The 21,993-nt window shown below is 37.7% G+C and overlaps 1 protein-coding gene across 1 annotated transcript; it reads left to right on the forward strand.

Moving 5' to 3' along the window:
- Positions 1-6,325: 6,325 nt before the first annotated feature.
- Positions 6,326-17,601, forward strand: si:dkey-59l11.10. The gene is made up of 10 exons (NM_001444618.1): positions 6,326-6,406; positions 7,078-7,128; positions 8,249-8,353; positions 8,574-10,493; positions 11,698-11,871; positions 12,524-12,697; positions 12,803-12,976; positions 14,526-14,699; positions 15,527-15,573; positions 16,504-17,601. The coding sequence occupies exons 2-10, from the start codon at positions 7,085-7,087 to the stop codon at positions 17,022-17,024; spliced, it is 3,333 nt and encodes a 1,110-aa protein (NP_001431547.1). The 5' UTR covers positions 6,326-6,406; positions 7,078-7,084; the 3' UTR covers positions 17,025-17,601.
- The last annotated feature ends 4,392 nt before the right edge of the window (positions 17,602-21,993 follow it).

Consider the following 21,993-nt stretch of genomic DNA (forward strand, 5'->3'; position numbering starts at 1 on the left):
AGTTTCCCATAAAAGCTGGGCATTAGGGGGTGGGGACTCAATCAGAAGGAGGAGGGTCAAGCTGAAGAGTTTGGGCATTAGGGGGTGGGGACTCAATCAGAAGGAGGAGGGTCAAGCTGAAGAGTTTGGACATATTTGCGAAGGGGTTCCCACAAATTAATAAAAATAGTGCTAGTTCGGTGAAGAGAGTACCTAATTTTTTCTAATTTCATAAAATAAAGAACATTTCTTATCCAACAAGAGTGAGAAGGCGGGTGTGGGCTCTTCCAGTTCAGAAGAATTAATCGCCTAGCCAGAAGAGTTAAGAAAGCTACAAAGTCTACAAAATGAGAGGGTAAAGTGTGGTCGGGCGGAAGAACCCCAAATAAACCAATAATTGGTCATGGTGGGATATCAACAGTGGTAATAGCTGATAACGAGAGAAATATTTGTCTCCAAAATGAAAGCAGGGAAGGACAGGACCAAAACATATGAAATAAAGTAGCTGTACCAGAATGACACCTGTCGCACTCAGGGTCTATAGACGGATTGATGCGAGCTAGCCTGCTTTTGGACCAATGAGCTCTTTGCACTACCTTGCATTGTATAAGCCTGTGACGTGCACAGATTGAGGAGGAGTTAACCCTGTTCAAGACCGCTTTCCATGTCTCCTCTGTAATCTCAATTCCCATGTCTTGAGACCAGGTGGTCCGTAAGTTATCAGAAGGAAATTGAAGATTAACAATTATATTAAATAATTTAGAAATTGAACCTTTAGCACAGGGATCTATGCCCAGTATTGTGTCTAGATCTGAAGTTGGCGGTGCATTTGGAAAGTTAACAAATTTTTTGCGCACAAAATCTCGAGTTTGTAAGTATCTGAAAAAAATTGGATTTAGGGACATTAAATTGAGAGGCCAACTGACCAAAAGAGGCAAAAACACCGTCAATGTAAAGATCACCAAAAGAAGCCAATCCAAGATCTCTCCATGAGGCATAAGCACTGTCCAAGATAGAAGGGTAAAACAGAGGATTGGAGTGTATTGGGGATAATAAAGAGATATTGTGAAAACCAAAATGGCGCAAAAATTGGGTCCAAATTTTGAGACTGTTTTTTACAATTATATTATTTGAATATTTAATTGGGGTCATTGTATATGGGAGGCATAAAAGAGCAGCCAAAGAGAACGACTTATTGCACGAGACAGATTCAATGTGCAGCCAAGAGGGGGGATTCGCTAATTTGCATGAATGTAGCCAATATAGAGTAGAGTGTAAATTTGCTGCCCAGTAATATATTTGGAAATTTGGAAGAGCTAGACCACCCAATTGTTTTGTTCTTTGAAGAATACTTTTACGAATCTTTGGGGTTTTTCTGTTCCAGAGAAAACTAGAAATAGAGCAATCAAGTGAAACAAAAAAAGATTTTGGAATAAAAATAGGAATACATTGAAATAAGCAAAGAAATCTAGGAAGTACATTCATCTTAATACAGTTAACCCTACCGATCAAAGATAAGGGGAGGAGAGACCATCGATTAAAATCCTGTGTAAGATTATTCACTAATGGGACAAAGTTGAGGTCAAATAAGTCCGAAAAGCTTTTTGTGACATTTATGCCCAAATATTTGAAACTTTGTAAGGAGGATTTGAAAGGTAGAGAACCTAATGGGTAATCCAAGGCTGCTGTATTAATAGGCATCAATTCACTTTTACTCAAATTTAATTTATATCCTGAAATCAGGCCGAAGTCTGCAAGCAATTTCAACACCAAAGGAATAGAGGTACAAGGGTCAGACACATATAACAAGAGATCATCGGCGTATAAAGACAGTTTGTGCTCCAACTCCCCCCTTTTTATGCCAGCCATTGCACTGGCTCTTAGAGCAATTGCCAACGGCTCAATGGCTATTGCAAATAGTAAAGGGGAGAGTGGGCAGCCTTGTCTAGTACCGCGACCAAGTGAGAAATATTTAGAATAATTGTTATGTGTTCGTACACAGGCCATTGGAGATGTGTATAAAAGTCTAATCCAAGTTAAAATTTGATCAGGAAACCCAAATTTCTTCAGTGTGTAAAGCCGATACCTCCACTCGACTCTATCAAATGCCTTTTCAGCATCCATAGAAATAACTAATTCTGGAGATGCATTTGAAGAAGAAGAGTAGAGAATATTTAAAAGGCGTCTAATATTGTGAAAAGAGTGTCTATTTTTAATAAAACCTGTTTGGTCTGGTGAGATTATAGCTGGGAGAACAGTCTCTAAACCTCTTGCTAAAACTTTAGCTAATAATTTGACATCAGAACAAAGTAAAGAGATGGGACGATAGCTACTGCACTGGGAGGGATCTTTATCTTTTTTAAGAATAAGGGAAATAATAGCCTGTCGGAGAGAAGGAGGAAGGGTACCTGAACTGTAAGACTCATTAAACATGTTAAGTAAAAGAGGAGACAATTTGTCAGAAAATGTCCTAAAGAATTCTGCAGGAAAGCCATCAGGCCCTGGGCACTTGCCATTCTGCATGAGATTTAGAGCAGTCTTAATTTCTTCCAATGCAAGTGGAGCTGCCAAATTAGAGGAGATATCAGAATCAATACAGGGTAAATTTAGAAATTTGAAAAAAGTGTCTAATTGAGCCTCTTCGACTATATTTTCCAAAGTATATAAAGAGGCATAGAAATCTTTAAACATGTCATTAATAGTTAGTGGGTTGGCTGAAAAACCAGTGGGGGTGGAGATTTGAGTAATATGATGTGAAGCTGCAGACTGACGTAACTGATGAGCAAGCAATTTACTTGATTTATCACCGAATTCATAATAATTAGAATGAGTTTTATGTAAAGCATCAATTGCCTCATCTGTGGTAAGCAAATCAAATTCTGTCTTTGTTGTGAGAAACCGAGCAAAAAGGTCAGGGTCTGTTGAGTTAGCACATTTAGCCTGAAGGTCTGACAACAAATTAAGAAGCTTGACCCTACTTTCGTTCATTATTTTTTTCTTGTATGCTGCATATGAGATAATTTCTCCCCTTAAGTAAGCCTTGCATGCCTCCCATATAGTTTTAGGTGAAACTTCTGGAGAGAGATTTGTAGAGATAAATAGATCAATACGATCATTAATAACTTCTATAAACTCAGGATCTTTAAGTAGTAAGGAGTTAAAACGCCAGGGTGGCCTAGACATTGAAAAGCCAGGAAGAGCCAGATCAAATGTAACAGCGGCATGATCTGAAATTACTATAGCATTATAAACACATGAACTAATCAATGGAAGCAAATTATTATCAACCAAAAAGTAATCTATAAGGGAAAAAGAGTGATGGACAGGAGAAAAAAATGAGATTTTTTTGTATTCGGATTTAAAAAGCGCCAAACATCAGAAACAGCATATTGCTCCATAAAAAGCTGAATGATCCTACTAGATTTAGACTGTGCACAGAGTCTGGAAGATGAGCGGTCTAGAAGAGGGTCTAAACAACAGTTAAAATCCCCACCTAGAATTAGTTGGTTTGAGTGTAAATCAGGGAGGGAAAACAAAATTTTTTTGAAAAATGCCTCATCGTCCCAATTAGGTCCATATACGTTAGCCAAAACCAAGCGAGCTCCGTTTATTTGTCCTCTGAGAATAACAAAACGCCCATTAGGATCCGAAATAACCTCAGAGACTGAAAAGGGAATCGATTTGTGGATGAGAATAGCTACACCTCGGGACTTACTCTGGAAACTAGAATGGTAAAGCTGACCTACCCATCCCTTTCTTATCTTTAGATGATCAGCAGGCATAAGGTGTGTTTCTTGGATAAAGGCAATGCTAGTATTTAAATGTTTTAAATAGTTAAGAACTTTATTTCGCTTCACTGGGGAGTTAAGCCCCTTAACATTCCAACTAGTGAATTTTAGTACACCACGCGTTGCTACCTTGTTACTCATGAGGGACATTAATAACAAATACTACAAGCGTGATCGAGTCTATGAGAACCCACCCCCAAGTATGCACAGCCAACATAGCAGGTGGCTAGAAGCATTATGAGGATACAAAATGCAGTAAAAGTGATTGCACACAAAAATGCAAAAAGAAAAAAAAAAGCACAACAAAAACAAAACAACAGTAACAAAGGAAAAAAAGAAAGAAAGGGAAAAAAAGATAAACCCACTCTTAAACCCACCCTTTCCCCAGCTGACAACAAGAACTGCAGCTGAACCCACTTTACCATAACAGGCAGGTTTCCTAACTCCTAGTCCTCCCAAACATAATAGTTACATCAGTAATATTAAATTTTTGTTTTTCATTCAATGCTTACTGACAAACTTAGACTGCAAAACAAATTGGTGGAAGAGAAAAAAGAAAGGCGAAGCAATCGCACACAAAATACAAAATGGCAGTAACACTATGCCTCACAAAATAAGCACAAATCTAAGTAGATTGGATTTTAACATAACATAAAATAGTTTGCAGTAAGTTTTTAACTAAGCAACATCAACATAGCTTTATCAAATTTAACAATGTCCAATATAAAAACCGCTGGGCCAACCTCCCAGGCTGTTCTTTAAGTAATAAAAAAGGTCAAAAAGTAAATTCTGCTTGCAGTATAAAAAGCCTGACTGAGCTTATTGTGAATCTAAACCAAAATCCAAGTACTAGTCATCCCTTATTTAGATCGATATAAAAAAACAACAACAAAGCAGCATAATATGCAATGTAAAAAAAAAAAGGGGAAAATAAACTGCAAGCCTACAATTCAGCCTACTATAAATAAAAAAATGAGCTTTTAAGTTCAAGCACGGAAAAGTCTTTATACTGAGCAGGTTTATATCTCAAATCCACAGGTACATCCTATAGCATCCTTGGAGAGGGAGGCGGCCAGAAAGACATTAATGACTGTACATAGTAGAGTCTAATTCAACTCGTTTGCTACTAGCTCGAACTCTGGATGAAACTGTTGGCTTCCGAAACCAAAGCAAGCCATTTCTGCGACTTTCAAGATCGGAAACTTTAGCTTTTAGCCACTCGTTGTCCTTCTGGAGCCGCAAACACGTAGCGTTGAGTTGATCGAGTTGCTGACCAAACTCTGTAGCACCGGACTCGAGGTTTCCGATGCGAAGGTCATGATCAGCCACCGTGGATTGAATATTGTCAAGCTTGGTTGCCAAACTTTCAAAAGATGTTTTAAAATCCTCTGCGATCGAGGCTCTAAGATCGTCATGTAGCGCACGAATCTCGGCCAACGTGACGTTAGCATTTGGCGAAGGAGAACCTTCTTTATCGACCTGTCTGCCCCTTCCTTTTGACATTTCAAAGATAAAATATGTTGCAGAACAGTAAATAAACGAATACTGTCAGAAACTAACAAAATCACTGATGTTAATAGACAAAACTGAAAAGTTTTTTGGGAGCTGACCACGCGCACGTCTACTCCTCAGGCGCCATAACCGGAACTCCCTGTAATGTTGAATTTTAACAGTCGAATTTGATCCACTGAATTTATGGAAGCGAATATTTGAACTAAAATAAAATGAACTGAAAATTACCTTTTAAATATTATACATCGTATTTTTAAAGGGTATTGAATATTTTGTAAGTGAAATCTGAAAATTGAATATGAATTATTGAATTTTTAAGTATGAAAACGTGTTTGAAATATTTTTCATTGAAATATTCACAGCTTAAATAAACAGATATGTTAAATTTCAGGACCTAAAAATACAAACCCTGGAATTCAAGTCATTAAAATGCAAGAACTTGTTAATACGGTGTATTAATTTTTTCAGTTTGTGATATTCAACAAGCTTTTTAATTCAAGACTTTTGGCATTGATTTTGTTCCATACTTTCTTGCCTGGAGTTTGAATTTCTCAGGGGTTTACCATTGGAGTGTTTAAAGACTGCTCTGCACCCTGCAAAATGGCTGCTGACTGTAAAGTGGGCTTATGATGGTATAAGGTATAGCTGTCAATCAGTCCTAAATTACTATTAAATCCCAAAATCTTTTCAACAAATTGTATAAACACACTTATTGAATATTATTGAACAGCATCCTATTGAAAATAATAATATAACAGAGAGATCTGTATGAGGTGTACTTATTTATATATAAATCTCTAATCTTATTTTATAGGTTCAACATTACTGTAAATATTCTCCAGTGACCTCTCAGATTTCATCTTAAATACCTTTTCTAAATTTTCCATCAACACACTCGTGCTCAGAGAATCTGCACAGATATCTTCAGCTCCAGTGGTTTGTGTGTTGTCTTCAGAACACGCCCACAGTCAGGATAATCTCATTAATATTCATGTCAGTGTCACTCTGTGGAGCCAATAATATTTGAGGATATACCTGTAGATCACACAGGTGTGTTTTAGTGAAGTGAAAGAGTGAAAGAGCTCAGATTGTGTTCCTGCTGCACAAGAGCGTCTGTACTTCTGCATGTGAGTTTAACACTTCTACATTACGCTGATTTGTGGAGATGATGAAGGGTTTATATGTGTGAGTGTGATTTAAATGTCTGATCCTGAAGATCTAATCCTCAAACACAGATTAAACACTGAGTCAAACACACTCATTTAAACACTGTGTCTAAAAGCTTTATTTTTAATCCCTTTAAAGTGTTTGTGCTCTTCTATATCAGACTGACTCAATAGTGTCCAATAATTCAGCATTAAATATAACTCTAAACATTCAGAGTCACCAAATCAAAAGTAAAGTTAAAGCAGACCTTCAGTTGAACAGGAAGAAAAGCTGCTGAAAACAACAAGCTGACGATCCTTAAACAACACTGCATTTAACCTTTGACCGTCAGAGTAACTCATTAACCAAATATCCTCTTTAGTAGAGAGACATTTTAATACTCACTAAATCAACAATTGGCTGAACCTGAACTTCTCTTGATAAACTCTATATAACATGCATTTACCTTAAATCAAATGTGAAACAGCTGAGATGTCAGATATATATATATATATATATATATATATATATATATATATATATATATATATATATATATATATATGTATATGTGTGTGTGTGTGTGTGTGTGTGTGTGTGTGTGTATAATTGTTTCCTGAAAGCTCTGCTAATGTCTGCATTGGTGTTTTAGCTGCAGTATGGCAGAGGAGCGAGTAAAGGACTCTCTCTCAGAGAAACACAGGTATTGACTCTGTTTTTACACCATTATTTCAACACTTTCTCTGAAGAACAAAGACCAACAACAATGCACTTATTTGTGTTGCTATTGCCTGATCAAATGATGGACAAAGCTTCAGTTTACAGCTTCAGCAAATGTGCTTAGATCATTCTAGATTACAGACAGCTTGATCTGTGCTCAATGGTGCGGTCTATTTCAGTTCTTCAAAATAACCTTAATACACATCCTTTATAGACCGTATCACCCATGAGTCCACAAAGTGGTGCAAACGGATGTGCTATTTTAACAACATGACACAAAACATGAAAATTACTGTTGTGCTGATCTGAAAAAAGCAACAAATCACACTGTTCACCTCTTGCACCTTGTGATTTTTTTTAATAATATATACATTAAAAACTATATAATACTATAATAAACGTATCATTCGGTTTCATTATTAGTAATAGCTTGACCCACATGCAATCTCTGTGTGCAGGAATATGCAGGTTTTTATCCCACCACTGAGTCTATTTATTTACCAGCGTAAATGTGTGTACATTTATATTATTCAGTTTATAAATTAATTTTAGTAATATTATTGACTAATATAAAAAATGTTAATTAGATTTATTTACAATACAGTTTGTGAAGTCATATTATTTGTCTATTAGTAGATTTATTAAATGAAAGTCTTACTGTGTTTACCAAATATGTGGATCTAAATGGATTAACATTGTAAGCATGAAATAAGTTTAAAAGTTTTTATTTCATGTATTAAGTTTTAAGTTACAACTATGATTAAGATACACTATCACAATACTTACAAAATCATTCTGCATAAATTCTGCTGTACAATTAGCAAAAAATGTAGTATAAGAAGAAGAAAAAAATGTGACAGAAGAATGCACAGAGCTGTGAGTAAACTCCACGTAAAAATATTTAATATGAATATTGACTTCAATCAAAAACTTTGAACACAGGAGACACAAGTGGGAGTGTTGGTCTGTGATTCACATATTCAGAAGAGTATAATAATGATCTGATGGCTATATTGATCTGAAATTTTACTCATGAAAGGTTTATCTTACACCTTAAAAATCACCTTGAGGTTGTGATGCTCCTTTTCCTCTAATGTGTGCAGTGTGAGATCAGGATCATGTGTGTCCAGCGCTGTGTCTCTGAAGAGTGACGGGTCAATGGGTCTTCCACCAGTATTCAGTGAGAAATCACCATCATCTGCCCAAAGGTATTTAGTGCTGTACATTATTCATCACACATGAACTGTATTTCAGTATTCATCAGGACATTTTTATTATACTTAATATGTTTAAAAGAGTCTCTTTAATAAATTGTGTTCTATAATGTTGGCTGTCTTGGGTGTCTCCCTTTTTTACATCCTTTATGAGTCATGAGGCATGAATATTGGGTGCACTCATTGACTCTTTGTGTTGTTGTTGTTCCTGCAGTGTGGATAGAGATGATCAGACTGGAGACCTGCAGCAGGATTCACTCCAACCAGAACATGATGAACTTCAGAGAGTCAAAGAGCAGCACAAAACCAGCATGAAGAACAAGTATGAGAGATTATTTGAGGGAATCAACCATGGAGAGACTCAAACCCTCCTTAACAGCATCTACACACAGCTCTACATCATAGAAGGAGAGAGTGAAGGAGTGAATGAAGAACATGAGGTTTTACAGATGGAGAAAAGAGCCAGAACAAAACCCTCACAACACACTCCAGTCTACTGCAATGACATCTTTAAAGCCTCAGCTGGAGCAGGACATGAGGAGAAGATCAAGAAGGAGAAAGCCCAGATCAAGACTGTTCTCACTAAAGGCATCGCTGGAATCGGGAAAACCGTCTCTGTGCAGAAGTTCATTCTGGACTGGGCCGAGGGAAAAGACCATCAGGATGTAGATTTCATGTTTGTGCTTCCATTTCGAGAGCTGAACTTGATCAGAGATCATCAGTACAGTCTTCATAGACTTCTGCTGGACTTTCATCCTGAACTTGAAGATCTGGAGCCCAAGATTTATGAGCAGTGTAGAGTTGTGTTCATCTTTGATGGTCTGGATGAAAGCAGAATCACACTCAACTTTTCAGATGAGGAGAAAGTTTGTGCTGTGACTGAATCTTCATCAGTGGCTGTGTTGATGTGGAGCCTCCTGAAAGGAGATCTGCTTCCCTCTGCTCTCATCTGGATCACCTCCAGACCAGCAGCAGCCCATCAGATCCCCTCCAGATACATCAAGCGTCTGACAGAGATTCAGGGATTCACTGAGCCTCAGAAGGAGGAATATTTCAGGAAGAGAATCAGCGACGAGCATCAAGCCAGCAGAATCATCTCCCACATCAGAAGAGCAAGAAGCCTCCAGATCATGTGCCACATACCCGTCTTCTGCTGGATCTCCTCCACTGTGCTTCAGAAGCTCCTGGAAGAAGATGTGAGTGCAGAAATCCCTCAAACTCTGACTGAGATGTACATCCACTTCCTGCTGATTCAGATCAACATGAGGAAGCAGAAGTATGAAGAGAGAGATCCAGAGAAACTCCTGCAGTCCAACAGAGGAGTGATCCTCAAACTTGCTGAAGTGGCTTTCAGACAGCTGATGAAGGGCAATGTGATGTTCTATGAGGAGGACCTGATTGAGAGCGGCATAGACGTCGCTGACGCCTCAGTGTATTCTGGGATCTGCACTGAGATCTTCAAGGAGGAATCTGTGATTCATCAGAGGAAAGTCTACAGCTTCATCCATCTCAGCTTTCAGGAGTTTCTGGCTGCTTTCTTTGTGTTTTACTGCCATTTAACAGAGAACAGAGAACAGCTGAGGGGGATTTATGAGAGAGAATATTCAGATGATTATGACAGAGAATATTCAGATGATCAATATCTACAGTCCAGCTCTGAGAAGTCTCTGTATTTTCTGCTTAGTTTAGCAGTAGTTAAAGCTGTCAGGAGTAGTAATGGTCATCTGGATCTGTTCCTGCGGTTCCTGCTGGGCGTCTCACTGGAGTCCAATCAGAGACTCTTCCAGGATCTGCTGACACACACAGAGGAGAGCTCAGAGAACATCCGGAGAATCACACAGTACATTAAAGACCAGATCAAGAGAGATAACGGTCTCTCAGCTGAAAGATCCATCAATCTGTTCCTCTGTCTGCTGGAGGTGAAAGATCAGACTCTGGCCAGAGAGATTCAGGAGTTTGTGAAATCAGACAAACACTCAGAGGAGTATCTCTCTCCTGCTCACTGCTCAACAATCTCCTACATGATTGAGATGTCAGAGGAGCCGCTGGATGAGTTAGACTCTAATAAATTCAACACATCAGCTGAGGGAAGACGGAGACTGACAGCAGCTGTGAGAAACTGCAGAAGAGCTCTGTGAGTATTCATTGATTGATCACAGAAGACACACATCAGTCTGCACTGAAGACTCAGATCAGTTTAGTGAATCACTGCCCTGCTTTAACAGAAAATCTTTAGCTGGCCATATCGTCCCCCTGTGAGATCGCTGATACACCATATTACTGCATGGGGACGCGGCGGCAGTGTTCTGTTTCCTTATTTGCTCATTTATTTCAGCATTTCTAAACGTATTTAACAAACTTTTCTTGACTTTTTACTCACACAAACAACATTTGTACTTATTTAATAATCTACTTCATTTGCTTTACAGTTTATCCTGGAAAATAACTCAAATCCCTGTAAATCCCTGTGCTCCTCCAGCTGAATAGGACATTTGTTGATGTGTATTTGCTCAAATCTAACACAGTGTTGCTCTTGGATAATTGTGTTTGTTTTCTGATCAGAGAAATAGTGTAATTTTAGACACAGTATTACCGTCTCGCCGCAGACATGCCTCTAATATTACATTTACTGTAGGCCTAAACACTAAACTTTACACTGAGCTCAGTAAAATGCTCTCTGATTAGTTATTAATAATCTGTTCAATAATTCAGTACAGTCATATAAATGGGGAAATACAGCTTTAGTTTAATGTAGATTCAATCAATAAAAAAATAAAAAGATATTTCTAAATGAAATAAACAGGCTTGTTCTGAGGCATGAGGGTGGTATGAGGGCCCGATGTCCACAGGTGGGGGTTGCAGCCCAACACCATGGTACAACACCATGAGGTAGCCTGACTGCCATTAGGTACTGAGATGAGATCCTCAGACCCTTGTGAGACCATATACGGTCTGGTTGACCCTGGATTCCTCCTAATGCAAGGCAATGCTGGACCTCATGTGTCTGGAGTGTGTCAGCAATTCCTGCAGTTCACTACAGCTTTGAGTGTGACTCCTAATCCAGTCCTCCATGGGTTAATACATTTGATTTCCAGTGATCATGTCTGTGTGATTTTGTTGTCAGCACATTCAACTGTGTAAAGAACAAAGTATTTAATAAGAATATTTCAGTCATTCAGATCTAGGATGTGTTATTTTAGTGTTCCCTTTATTGTTTGAGCAGTATATATATATAGTTTATTTCCAGTGTTGCTTTTATCACTGTAGACTGGACTCATGAACACTCAACACTGCTCATTTCCTACTGCTGATTGTGTTGCTGTTTGTCCTCTACACAGACTGCAGTGGTGTAATCTTACTGTTGAGTGCTGTGAGAGTTTGTCTTCAGCTCTACAATCCTCAAACTGTGTGCTGAGAGAGTTGGACCTGAGTAACAATCACCTGCAGGATTCAGGAGTGAAGAAGCTCTCTGATGGACTGAAGAGTCAACACTGTAAACTGGACACACTGAGGTAAATGATTCTCCACTCTACAACATTAAAAGTGTTTTGATTGAGATGGAAATGTCCAGATATATTTAAGAGCATTAGTGGAGAAACTGCAAAATGCTGCTTCTCAAATGAAAGTTGCTCTTTTTCTTAATCAGTTCAGGAAATCAGTGTATTTTAATGATTATTTTATTTAATTACCTCTAAATCTTTATTTATATTTTATATTTTTAATGATCATATTTATAGTTTATCTTTAAATTGGTTTATTGGAAAGATATATTTAGGAATTTGTCAGATGTTTAGTCATTCTGACAAAAATAAATAAATAAATGAAACAAGAGAAGCAATGTGGATGAGGTCTGATGAGGTTTCTGGACCCGGCAGCAGGTTTGACAGGCTCTGATCATTTGCATTTTGCAGGTTCATAAATATATAAAGTCTTGTGGTCCTCTTATCTGAACTAACATTTTGCGTTTTTTTTTTTACATTAAACATGTTCAGGAATATATTAGATGACATTTAATATTCAGTTTTATTAAATAACAATAGTCAATAATTCTAATTGACACAAATTCCAATAGTTTAGTCATATTATTAACCTCATAGTTTGTTTTTACATCAGATGAATGACTGAAATCACACTGTTAATGTAATCTGTGTTCTTCTTTCTCAGATTGGCCGCATGTAAACTCACTGTTCAGTGCTGTGAGAGTTTGTCTTCAGCTCTACAATCCTCAAACTGTGTGCTGAGAGAGCTGGACCTGAGTAACAATGACCTGCAGGATTCAGGAGTGAAGAAGCTCTCTGATGGACTGAAGAGTCAACACTGTAAACTGGACACACTGAGGTCTGAGTTCAAACACCTGTCTGATGTAACAAAAAAAAAAAAAAATCAATCAATCAGATCACATTAACAGTGTGGTTTTTAGTAATGTGTGTTCTTCTTTCTCAGATTGGCCGCATGTAATCTCACTGTTGAGTGCTGTGAGAGTTTGTCTTCAGCTCTACAATCCTCAAACTGTGTGCTGAGAGAGCTGGACCTGAGTAACAATCACCTGCAGGATTCAGGAGTGAAGAAGCTCTCTGATGGACTGAAGAGTCAACACTGTAAACTGGACACACTGAGGTAAATGATTCTCCACTCTACAATAACTACAGTCAGACAGTTTCATATTAGAGCTCTTCATGCTTGAACATGTTAACATACTATACCTGTAGTTAACCCTCAGGGGTCTGAGGTGATTTTGGGACCCCTGAGATGTTTTGACATGCCCTGACATCTGTTTTGTAGAGATAAATATTATGTGTGGTTAGTAGGTTTTAGAGAAACAAATGTAGCTGAAATACGAATCTAAAACCAGACTGAATGTGCCTGAACAAGAGTTTAGAGTAAGCAGTCTTGTAGACTAGAATATTTACTGCACAATTATGTGAAATTATTCTGTTCTCTCATTCAGAGAAAACATTACAATGATCTACATTTTGTTAAGTTTGTTTTGGCTGATCTCAGCTGTATGTGTGAGTGACAATGCTCATGAATAATTCACACCGGAGAGACAACAGACACTCCCCCACTCACCCATCAAGGGCAGTGTACAGCAATGTCCATCTGCAGAAGCTAGCCCAAACTCAATGCTTGTTGTGTTACTGCTGTGTGACCATGTAAACACTCTGGGTGAACAATATACAGTGCTCAGCATATATAAGTACAGCCCTCACTAATCTCTCTTTTACATTCATAGTTTAATAGGAAGCTCTACAGTATTATATTTGTGCATATACAATAGATTAGCCAAATCTGGAGCTCATCTAACCAAATAACTCATGATAACGGTGTAAAAACTAGTACACTCAAATTTATATGTTATAGAAAAATATTAAATACAAATTTATATTTAGCCTGAATTTAATTGTATTATCTTTCAATTTCTGATTATGTTTGGTGACTAAAATATGATGTTCATGAATAAATCTGTTTAATAAATGTGTTCTGTTTAAATGCAGCAGAATACACTGCCTATATTGACTGAGAAATGGAGGAAAGTCTTGGTTTTCAGAATGGGCTGTCCTCCATTATGCTGAGCGCTGTATGTGACTTATACAGCCGCACATATAATATATATTTGAAATGGTGTAAAACGTGTTCGCCAAACTCTCTTGTGCATTAATCCAGCATTTAATAATCATTTCTGAATGAGTCTGAGACACTGAAGTAGAGGAATGACAAACGCTTTAAACACAAGAATAAATCAGATTTAAACATGAAAAACAATTACTGTAAATCTAAATCATATTTGAAGAGCTTTAATATAGATTTCACTAATAGTTGCAGTCTCAGTTCACTGTTTGAAAACTTTACCAGGTTGTGTCTGTGTGTGGGTGTCAACATTCAACATTTCTGTGTGAACAGCCCTTAAGTCTTACCAGATGTGGAGCCCAAATGTGCTGGGGTAATATTTTATTTATATTGATATAAACTTCTACAGATGATGTCGAGTCCTTGTTGAGTGTGTGAGTGTGTGTGTTTGCTGATGCGATCAATAAGGAGAGCTGATCAGGATGTGTGTGTTTATCACTGCTGTTGACATGAGCAGAAACAGCAGTCAGCATCTTCACAACACAAAGAGATGTGTGATTATCCAACTGTGTGATGTGGACTATTGCTGTGTTTGTAGATTGTCTGGCTGTATGGTGACAGAGGAAGGCTGTGGTTTTCTGTCTTCAGCTCTGACTTCAAACCCCTCACACCTGAGAGAGCTGGATCTGAGCTACAATCATCCAGGAGATTCAGGAGTCAAGCTGCTCTCTGAACAACTGGAGGATCCAAACTACACACTGGACAAACTCAAGTATGTGGAGCATCACTGGCCTTGTGCTTTTACACTGAATGGCTTTAAAAAGACACTAGAAAGCTCTTTTGTGATCAGCTTCAGTTTTCTGTGAGGGTTATGGGGTGAGGACAGACAGAAGATACAGCTTGTAGAGTATTCCAGTCATGTCTATGAAGAGCAAATCATTGAGTGTGAAATGAATCTCCTCTGTAAATGTTGGAGTGTATTGGCTCAGTTACAGTGACATTAAGCGGGACACACTGTACAGTTTCAGCATTTGAGCTGAGCAGAGAAACTTCTTCCTCCATTTCTGCTGAAGAATCCTACAATATCAGGTCAGGAATAGGGTTGGGGATTGAAGATGGATTCAGATTCTGGAATCAGACACTTGGACTAATGTTCAGACTCTTGTTCTAAAATCAACATCTGGATTCCTCTTCTCTGTGCACACATGTGTATTTTTCACTTGCTAATCTGTCAGGAACTTGGGCGCTGGCGAGCAGCTTTAATAATCTGAACATAGTTTAGAGATGGACTGCAACATGTGCTCAAAGGCTGCATGTGCTGAAGAACGATGGCAAAGCTAAGTGTGATCACTGTAATAAATGAATGTTGCAGCAGGGTGTCTCCATCAACATGAGCAGTATCTGCGCTCGCTTCACCAACAGCAGAGGAAAAGAACGCACTGTGTTACATTCATTGTGCATCCCGGCTCAACCAACAAGTGTTGTGTGTTTTAGCTCAAGAGTTTGGAGCGTGTAGCTGAGCGGCTCAGTGCTAGCTTTAGCTTATTAGCTGAGGGGGAAACTAAACAGCTCATTCTCTCCATCTGTGTGTGTTTACAGTCTGGATCATGGAGGACACACGAGGATTACAGCAGGACCACGCAAATGTAGGACTACACACACACACACATATACACACAAACTCACACACAGACACACACACACACACGCACACTCAAACTCACGCACGCACACACACACACGCACACACACGAGGATTACAGCAGGACTGCACAAATGTAGGACTACACATACACTCACACACACGCACATACACACACACACACACGCAGACACACACACTCTCACAGACACACACGACACACACGCATTTGCACACACGCATATGAGCATATACACACACGCGCACGCGCACACACACACTCACAAACTCACACACACAAACACACACACTCGCAACCACATGCACACACACACACAGTCTCTCACACACACTCACACACACGCAACCACATGCACACGCATATACACACACATGCACACATATTCTCTCACACACACACACACACACATTCTCTCTCTCGCACACACTCACACACTCTCTTACACACACAGACAGACAGACACACAAACAGCTATGAACACATGCGCTCACACACACACACACACAATCAAACACACACTCTCTTTCTCTCTCTCTCTCTCTCACACACACACACACACACAAACACATGCTCTCTCTCACACACGCACACACACATACACTTCTCTCTCACACGCACACACACAAACGCATCCTCTTTCTCAAACACACACACTTTCACACATAAACACATACACACACAAACACACTCTCTCTCACACACACACGCATCCTCTTTCTCAAACAAACACACTCAAACACATACACACTCTCACACACACATAAACACACACACATTCTCTCTCTTTCTCACATACACACTCTCTTATAGACAGACACACACACAAACAGCTATGAACACACAAGCGCACACACACACACACACACACACACACACAGCTGTGGTTGTAAATGTGTGTGTTCTTGTGTTCAGATGTCTGTTTCCTCACTCTGGATCCAAACACAGCACACACTCAACTCATTCTGTCTGAGGAGAACAGAGAGGTGAAGAGTGTGAGAGAGAATCAGCCGTATCCTGATCATCCACACAGATTTGATGTTCATCGTCAGGTGTTGTGCAGAGAGAGTGTGTGTGGACGCTGTTACTGGGAGATTGACTGGAGTGGAGATGATCATGTGTGTATATCAGTGTCATATAAGAGCATCAGGAGGAAGGGACATGAGTGTTTGTTTGGAAATAATGCTCAGTCCTGGAGTTTGCGCTGTGTTTCCTCCAGTTTCTCATTCAGTCACAATGACACAGACACTGATCTCCCAGTGAAGGCGCTCAGCAGGAGAATAGGAGTGTTTGTGGATCACAGTGCAGGAACTCTGATCTTCTACAACATCTATAGAGACACAATGAGCCTCATCCACTCAGTCCAGACCACATTCACTGAGCCGCTCTGTGCTGGGTTTAGGCTTTATCCTGGATCATCAGTGAAACTGAGCTGAAGACTGACGAGAGATTTACCCAGAATCCTCTGCGGGAGCAGTCAGCAGCAGTGTGTGTGTGTGTGTGCGCTTGTGTGTGAGAGAGTATGTGTGCTTGATTGTGTGCATGTGAGAGTGTCTGTATTTGTGTGTGTGTGTGTGTGATGCATGTTGTCTGTGTGTGTGTGTTTGAGAGAGAGAGTGTGTGTGTGTGTGTGTGTGTGTGTGTGTGTGTGTGTGTGTGTGTGTGTGTGTGTGTGTGTGTGTGAGAGAGAGAGATTTTTTGATTTTACAAATCCTTTTATTAACAAGCAATTATTTAACAATTGATTTACAGCTCAAATCAATTCATTTATAAAAAACAGCTCTTCATTAATGACAGAACACAAGCCATCATCGCAACACCATTCAATTTTAAACACATTAATTGCTTTCATCATTTTATAGTAATTAAAATCAACAATAATTCTTGATTTTACTAGGTTTTTAAAAACTTCTACAATGTTTTTACCATTCCTCTTTTCTATTTCATTTTTTCTTGTAATATAAATAGCTGATTTTGCTTGACCAAAAATAAAATTCAATAATTGACATTTATATTTGTTTTGTCTTTTATATTTAAAACCTAATATAAAACATTGTTTCGTAAATAAAAAACCAAGTAAAGAAACTAAAACATTTAAAAGATCAAACAGAGGAGCAAGTCTTTTACAATACATAAAACAGTGAAAAATTGTTTCCCTTTCTAAACAAAACGGACATTGATCACTCACACTAGAATTTATTTTAGTCACAAATGCATTAACAGCTATAGCACCGTGTAAAATTCTCCACTGCAAATCCCCCGATCTTTTATTCAATGGTGGTTTATACAATATTCTCCATTCTGGTTTTTCTTCTTCTACTAAACACAGTTTATCTCTCCACACAGTGTCAGATCTCTCTTTTAAAGTACACTTATTATTTAGTTTCACAATATTTTTATAAAGCACTTTCCCTTTAACTGTACTAAAATCAACATTCCCATTTTCCTTAAAGCATAACAATGGACTATTAATCCCAGAATTTTCAATCTTAGGTGTAAGTCTAATGTCTGGGAAACAATCTTGATCATTAGGGAAAATAATACCTTGACTGTAACCTTCAATTAAAATTTTTTATTTTTCATTTAAAAAACTTTTCAAAACATTCAAAAATTTTGTAACAAACCTCACCGATCTAATTCCCATATATAAAGCAACATTTTCTGCATCTCTTAGTCCAAAACCCGCCTTGTCCAACAATGTCTCTTAGTTTGGTCATTTTGTTGGAAATAAGCAATTCTTTTAGTCCTGGGGTATCATCTTTTGTTACATCAAGGCGACTGCCAAGAAGTACTGGTTCTTCAAGCAGCCAGAAAAGAGATGTTGTTGAATCTGCCTGTAAATGTTTAAAAAGTCCCCATACTTTAAAAATACTTTTGTAGAAAGAAGGTATTCCAGTCAGATCTAGATGCACATTATCTGTCAAAAAAAGTGACACATGAAGATTCAAGCCATTTATTCCACGTAGGATGCATTGAGCTAAAGGCCTCCACACGAGATTTTCAGGCCCATACAACAACTTCTGAACGAATTGTAGTCTATATGTGGCTCCCCTGCTCACAAGATTCACCAACCCTTGGCCACCTTCATCTCTTGGCAGAAACAGAACACTTTGAGGTGTCCAGTGCAAATTGTCCCAAAAGAAGTTGACCAGTTCTCCTTGAATTTTTGGTAAGAGTCCAGCAGGTGGATCAACACAAGCAAGTTTATGCCACATAGAGGAACTCACCAAATTGTTAATAATGAGTGTTCGCCCTCTGTAAGAAAGTTGTGGAAGCAACCATTTCCACTTCTGTAAACGACTTTAAATTTTTTCAAGCAATCCGTTCCAGTTTTGTTGAACAAAGTCACTTTCACCTAGATGAACTCCAAGGTATTTTAAAAAACCCCTCTTCCATTTTAATCCTCCAGGTAAAAGGGAGGGTCCCTTTTCCAGTCACCTATGAGAAGTTCTTCACTTTTTTCCCAATTAACTTTGGCAGAAGAAATCTTTTTAAAATTGTTAATGTTAATACATTCCAGTCTTCTTACACCATCAGTGTTAGTTATAAAAAACATCATCTGCATATGCTGAAAGTTGCACTTGAGCATTACAGTGGGGTATAGAAAAACCTTTTAATTCCGCTCTTAGTCTGTGTAGAAGAGGTTCAATGGCAATGGAATATAACATTCCTGACATAGCACAACCCTGTCTAACACCCCTCTGTACATCAAAAGGAGCGCTTAAACCACCATTGATTTTGAGTATCACATTGCACTCTTACATAAAATACATGCTTTTAAACATGGACTTTTGTGTTATTTGTATTGTGCATGTGTGGGTTTGTGTAATGTGTATATGTTGTTTTTTTTTGTCAAGATTAGCATTGTGTTTATGTAAAAATTTCACTTTTATGTCAAACAATAGCCCATATCATCTTCCCATTCACACTGAAATAACTACAGACACATTTTCCTTTAAACATCATTTATTAACCAAACATAGAGAGTTTACATATACTTCCCAGTTTCCACTTCTCAGCACCAAACATGTTTAACTTTCAAACAAAGCCATTTATACAGGTTTTTTCTGCCTTCACTTTGGAGCAGCCATTTTCCATGACATCATCAGGGTCACAACCCCCTGGTCAGTAAATAAAAATCACAGTTTTGTTGTTTAAATTTGTATTGGTTATTTGTTGTTTTGTATTTTGAGTTTTGTATGCAAATTCATTTACTTGCATTAATTTATACTTATGTTGAATGTCTTTTTATGTTTTTTTTGTCTACATGTCAACCTACTACCAATAAAATGGTTGAACCCATGGGTGGGGCCAATACTATAAAATGGCCCCAAACATTCACTTGGAGTGGGTTGTTGTAGGAGAAGGTTGTGTTGTGTCAGAGTATTGCGAACAAATTTTGTTCAGGTCATTTCCTTGATTTAGCTGAACAAACCTGTATATACATTGTAAAGTTTGTTTATTTATTTTTATTGTAATTGTGTCACTTTCACCTTTTTGCTGAATTTTTGTCTTCACTTTGTGTCAAATAAATCATTCTTCACTTTCACCAGTGGCTTCTGTGACACTATTTGCCTCCATCTACCCGGTCAATTGTAACAGTTACAACCACAGTCGCAACTAACCACAAAGTTAATGGAATCACAAAAATATCAATCTGTAAGCATTTTTGCATAATTTATAGAGGAAAATAAACATGCATTATGGATGTCACCAAAAAAGTATGCAAATTTACAGTATACTACATACTTTGTAAAAATTCTGCGAATTTAACTACACAACCCAAAATAGATTATGCTAATCAAATGGATAACAGTTGGCTTACTATAGAACAAAATGAATGAGTTTTATTTTATTTAACATTTTTGGATTTATGAAGAAAACACTTGGTTATGGATGTGACATGTGAAACTGGCACTTGTGGGACTTTGATAAATTACATATAATTGTTTGAAAACATTGACAAAAACATGCTTGAGCATTTTTACAGTACTGTACCAAACAAGCCTAAGGAAACAACATAGACATTTTTTCGCTATTTTGGTAAAAAATTTTCATGAGAAGGTTGACATTTGCATGGAATTGCTTTTATATACAGTATGTCACAAAATTGAGTACACCCTCACATTTCAGCAAACATTTATTTATATCTTTTAATAGAACATCACTGCAGAAATGAGTCTGACACAATGACTGAAAGTTTACATGGCACCTCATGGCAAACAACTCTCAGAACACCTGAAAAAACGAATTGTTGCTTTACATTAGCACAGTTAACTATAATGCATACTACTAATTAAAATAGACATTTCAACATTTGAATTGATAAAATCTTACACAATGTTAGTTAACTCTAAACAGCTATTCTAGCAACCAAATATATTGTCATCTTTCACTACAAGTCATCATCTTGTTAAATCAATGCTTATCTAATACGATATGTGTATAGTAAATATTATGGGCACAATCAATAAAAAATATTACAAATTATTTTGTCATCAGATACTTCCTCAGTCTAAAATAACAAAGCAATACAAATATATATGTTGTAAATAGGCCAACGTACTTTATTATAATTACACAGTAACAATTAAACAATATCCTAACGCGATTAACTTGATAACACGCATATAATCACAGACTCTACTACCATACTTAATCATCACGTGATGCTATAGTGACAATATAAACATATAAATTACCTCTATTCGTTTGCATAACAAATAAATCACCAAACGTAATAAACTGTTCCACAAACAATCATCGCCATTCATTTATGTGCAAGTACAACAAGACTTGTTAAGACTTATTAAGAACACTTAAATGCTTAGTGACCATTTTAACGGTGCACAGAATGGTGCGGTTACGCTCACTTTGGACACGTTTTCTTCATGTCAATGTTCATGAAGCCTAATTTACGTTCGCAAAACATTTTTATGAAGCCCATAAAATACAACTGCCAGAGCCATGTTGTTTATGCAATACATTTTTTCTAATCATCATATATATATATATATATATATATATATATATATATATATATATATATATATATATATATATATATATATATAGTTTGCACAGACTTTTTCAGGAATACAAGATGAAACAACTATTTCATTCTGAAGGGCTGTTTTAAAACTACAACATAGTAAACGGGGCCTTAAATTATACAGAAACTACCACATCCTTCAAACCTTTTTTTTTTTTCCTACCCCTGGTACTCGCTGACATCTCGCTGTATGTCTCTCAAAGTCAAGCCATCTTCCCGTGCAAATTCCAGTCGCTGGAGAACAGACACCTTTGTCCCAGACTTGACCAACAAATCATTGGTGTTGTTGTGTTGTTTTGAGGGGGATGCTCCACAAAAGACAACTTGACTGGTGAGCTGCAGAAAACGCAACA

Source organism: Danio rerio, chromosome 4, assembly GCF_052040795.2.
Source record: "Danio rerio strain M-AB ecotype USA chromosome 4, GRCz13ab, whole genome shotgun sequence".
NCBI classification, from domain to species: Eukaryota; Metazoa; Chordata; class Actinopteri; order Cypriniformes; family Danionidae; genus Danio; species Danio rerio.

Coding starts and splice junctions, on each gene's coding strand:
- si:dkey-59l11.10 (NM_001444618.1), top strand. CDS start 7,085: ATGGCAGAGGAGCGAGTAAAGGACTCTCTCTCAGAGAAACACAG. Junction 10,494..11,697: donor AGAAACTGCAGAAGAGCTCT/GTGAGTATTCAT, acceptor TCCTCTACACAG/ACTGCAGTGGTGTAATCTTA. Junction 11,872..12,523: donor TGTAAACTGGACACACTGAG/GTAAATGATTCT, acceptor CTTCTTTCTCAG/ATTGGCCGCATGTAAACTCA.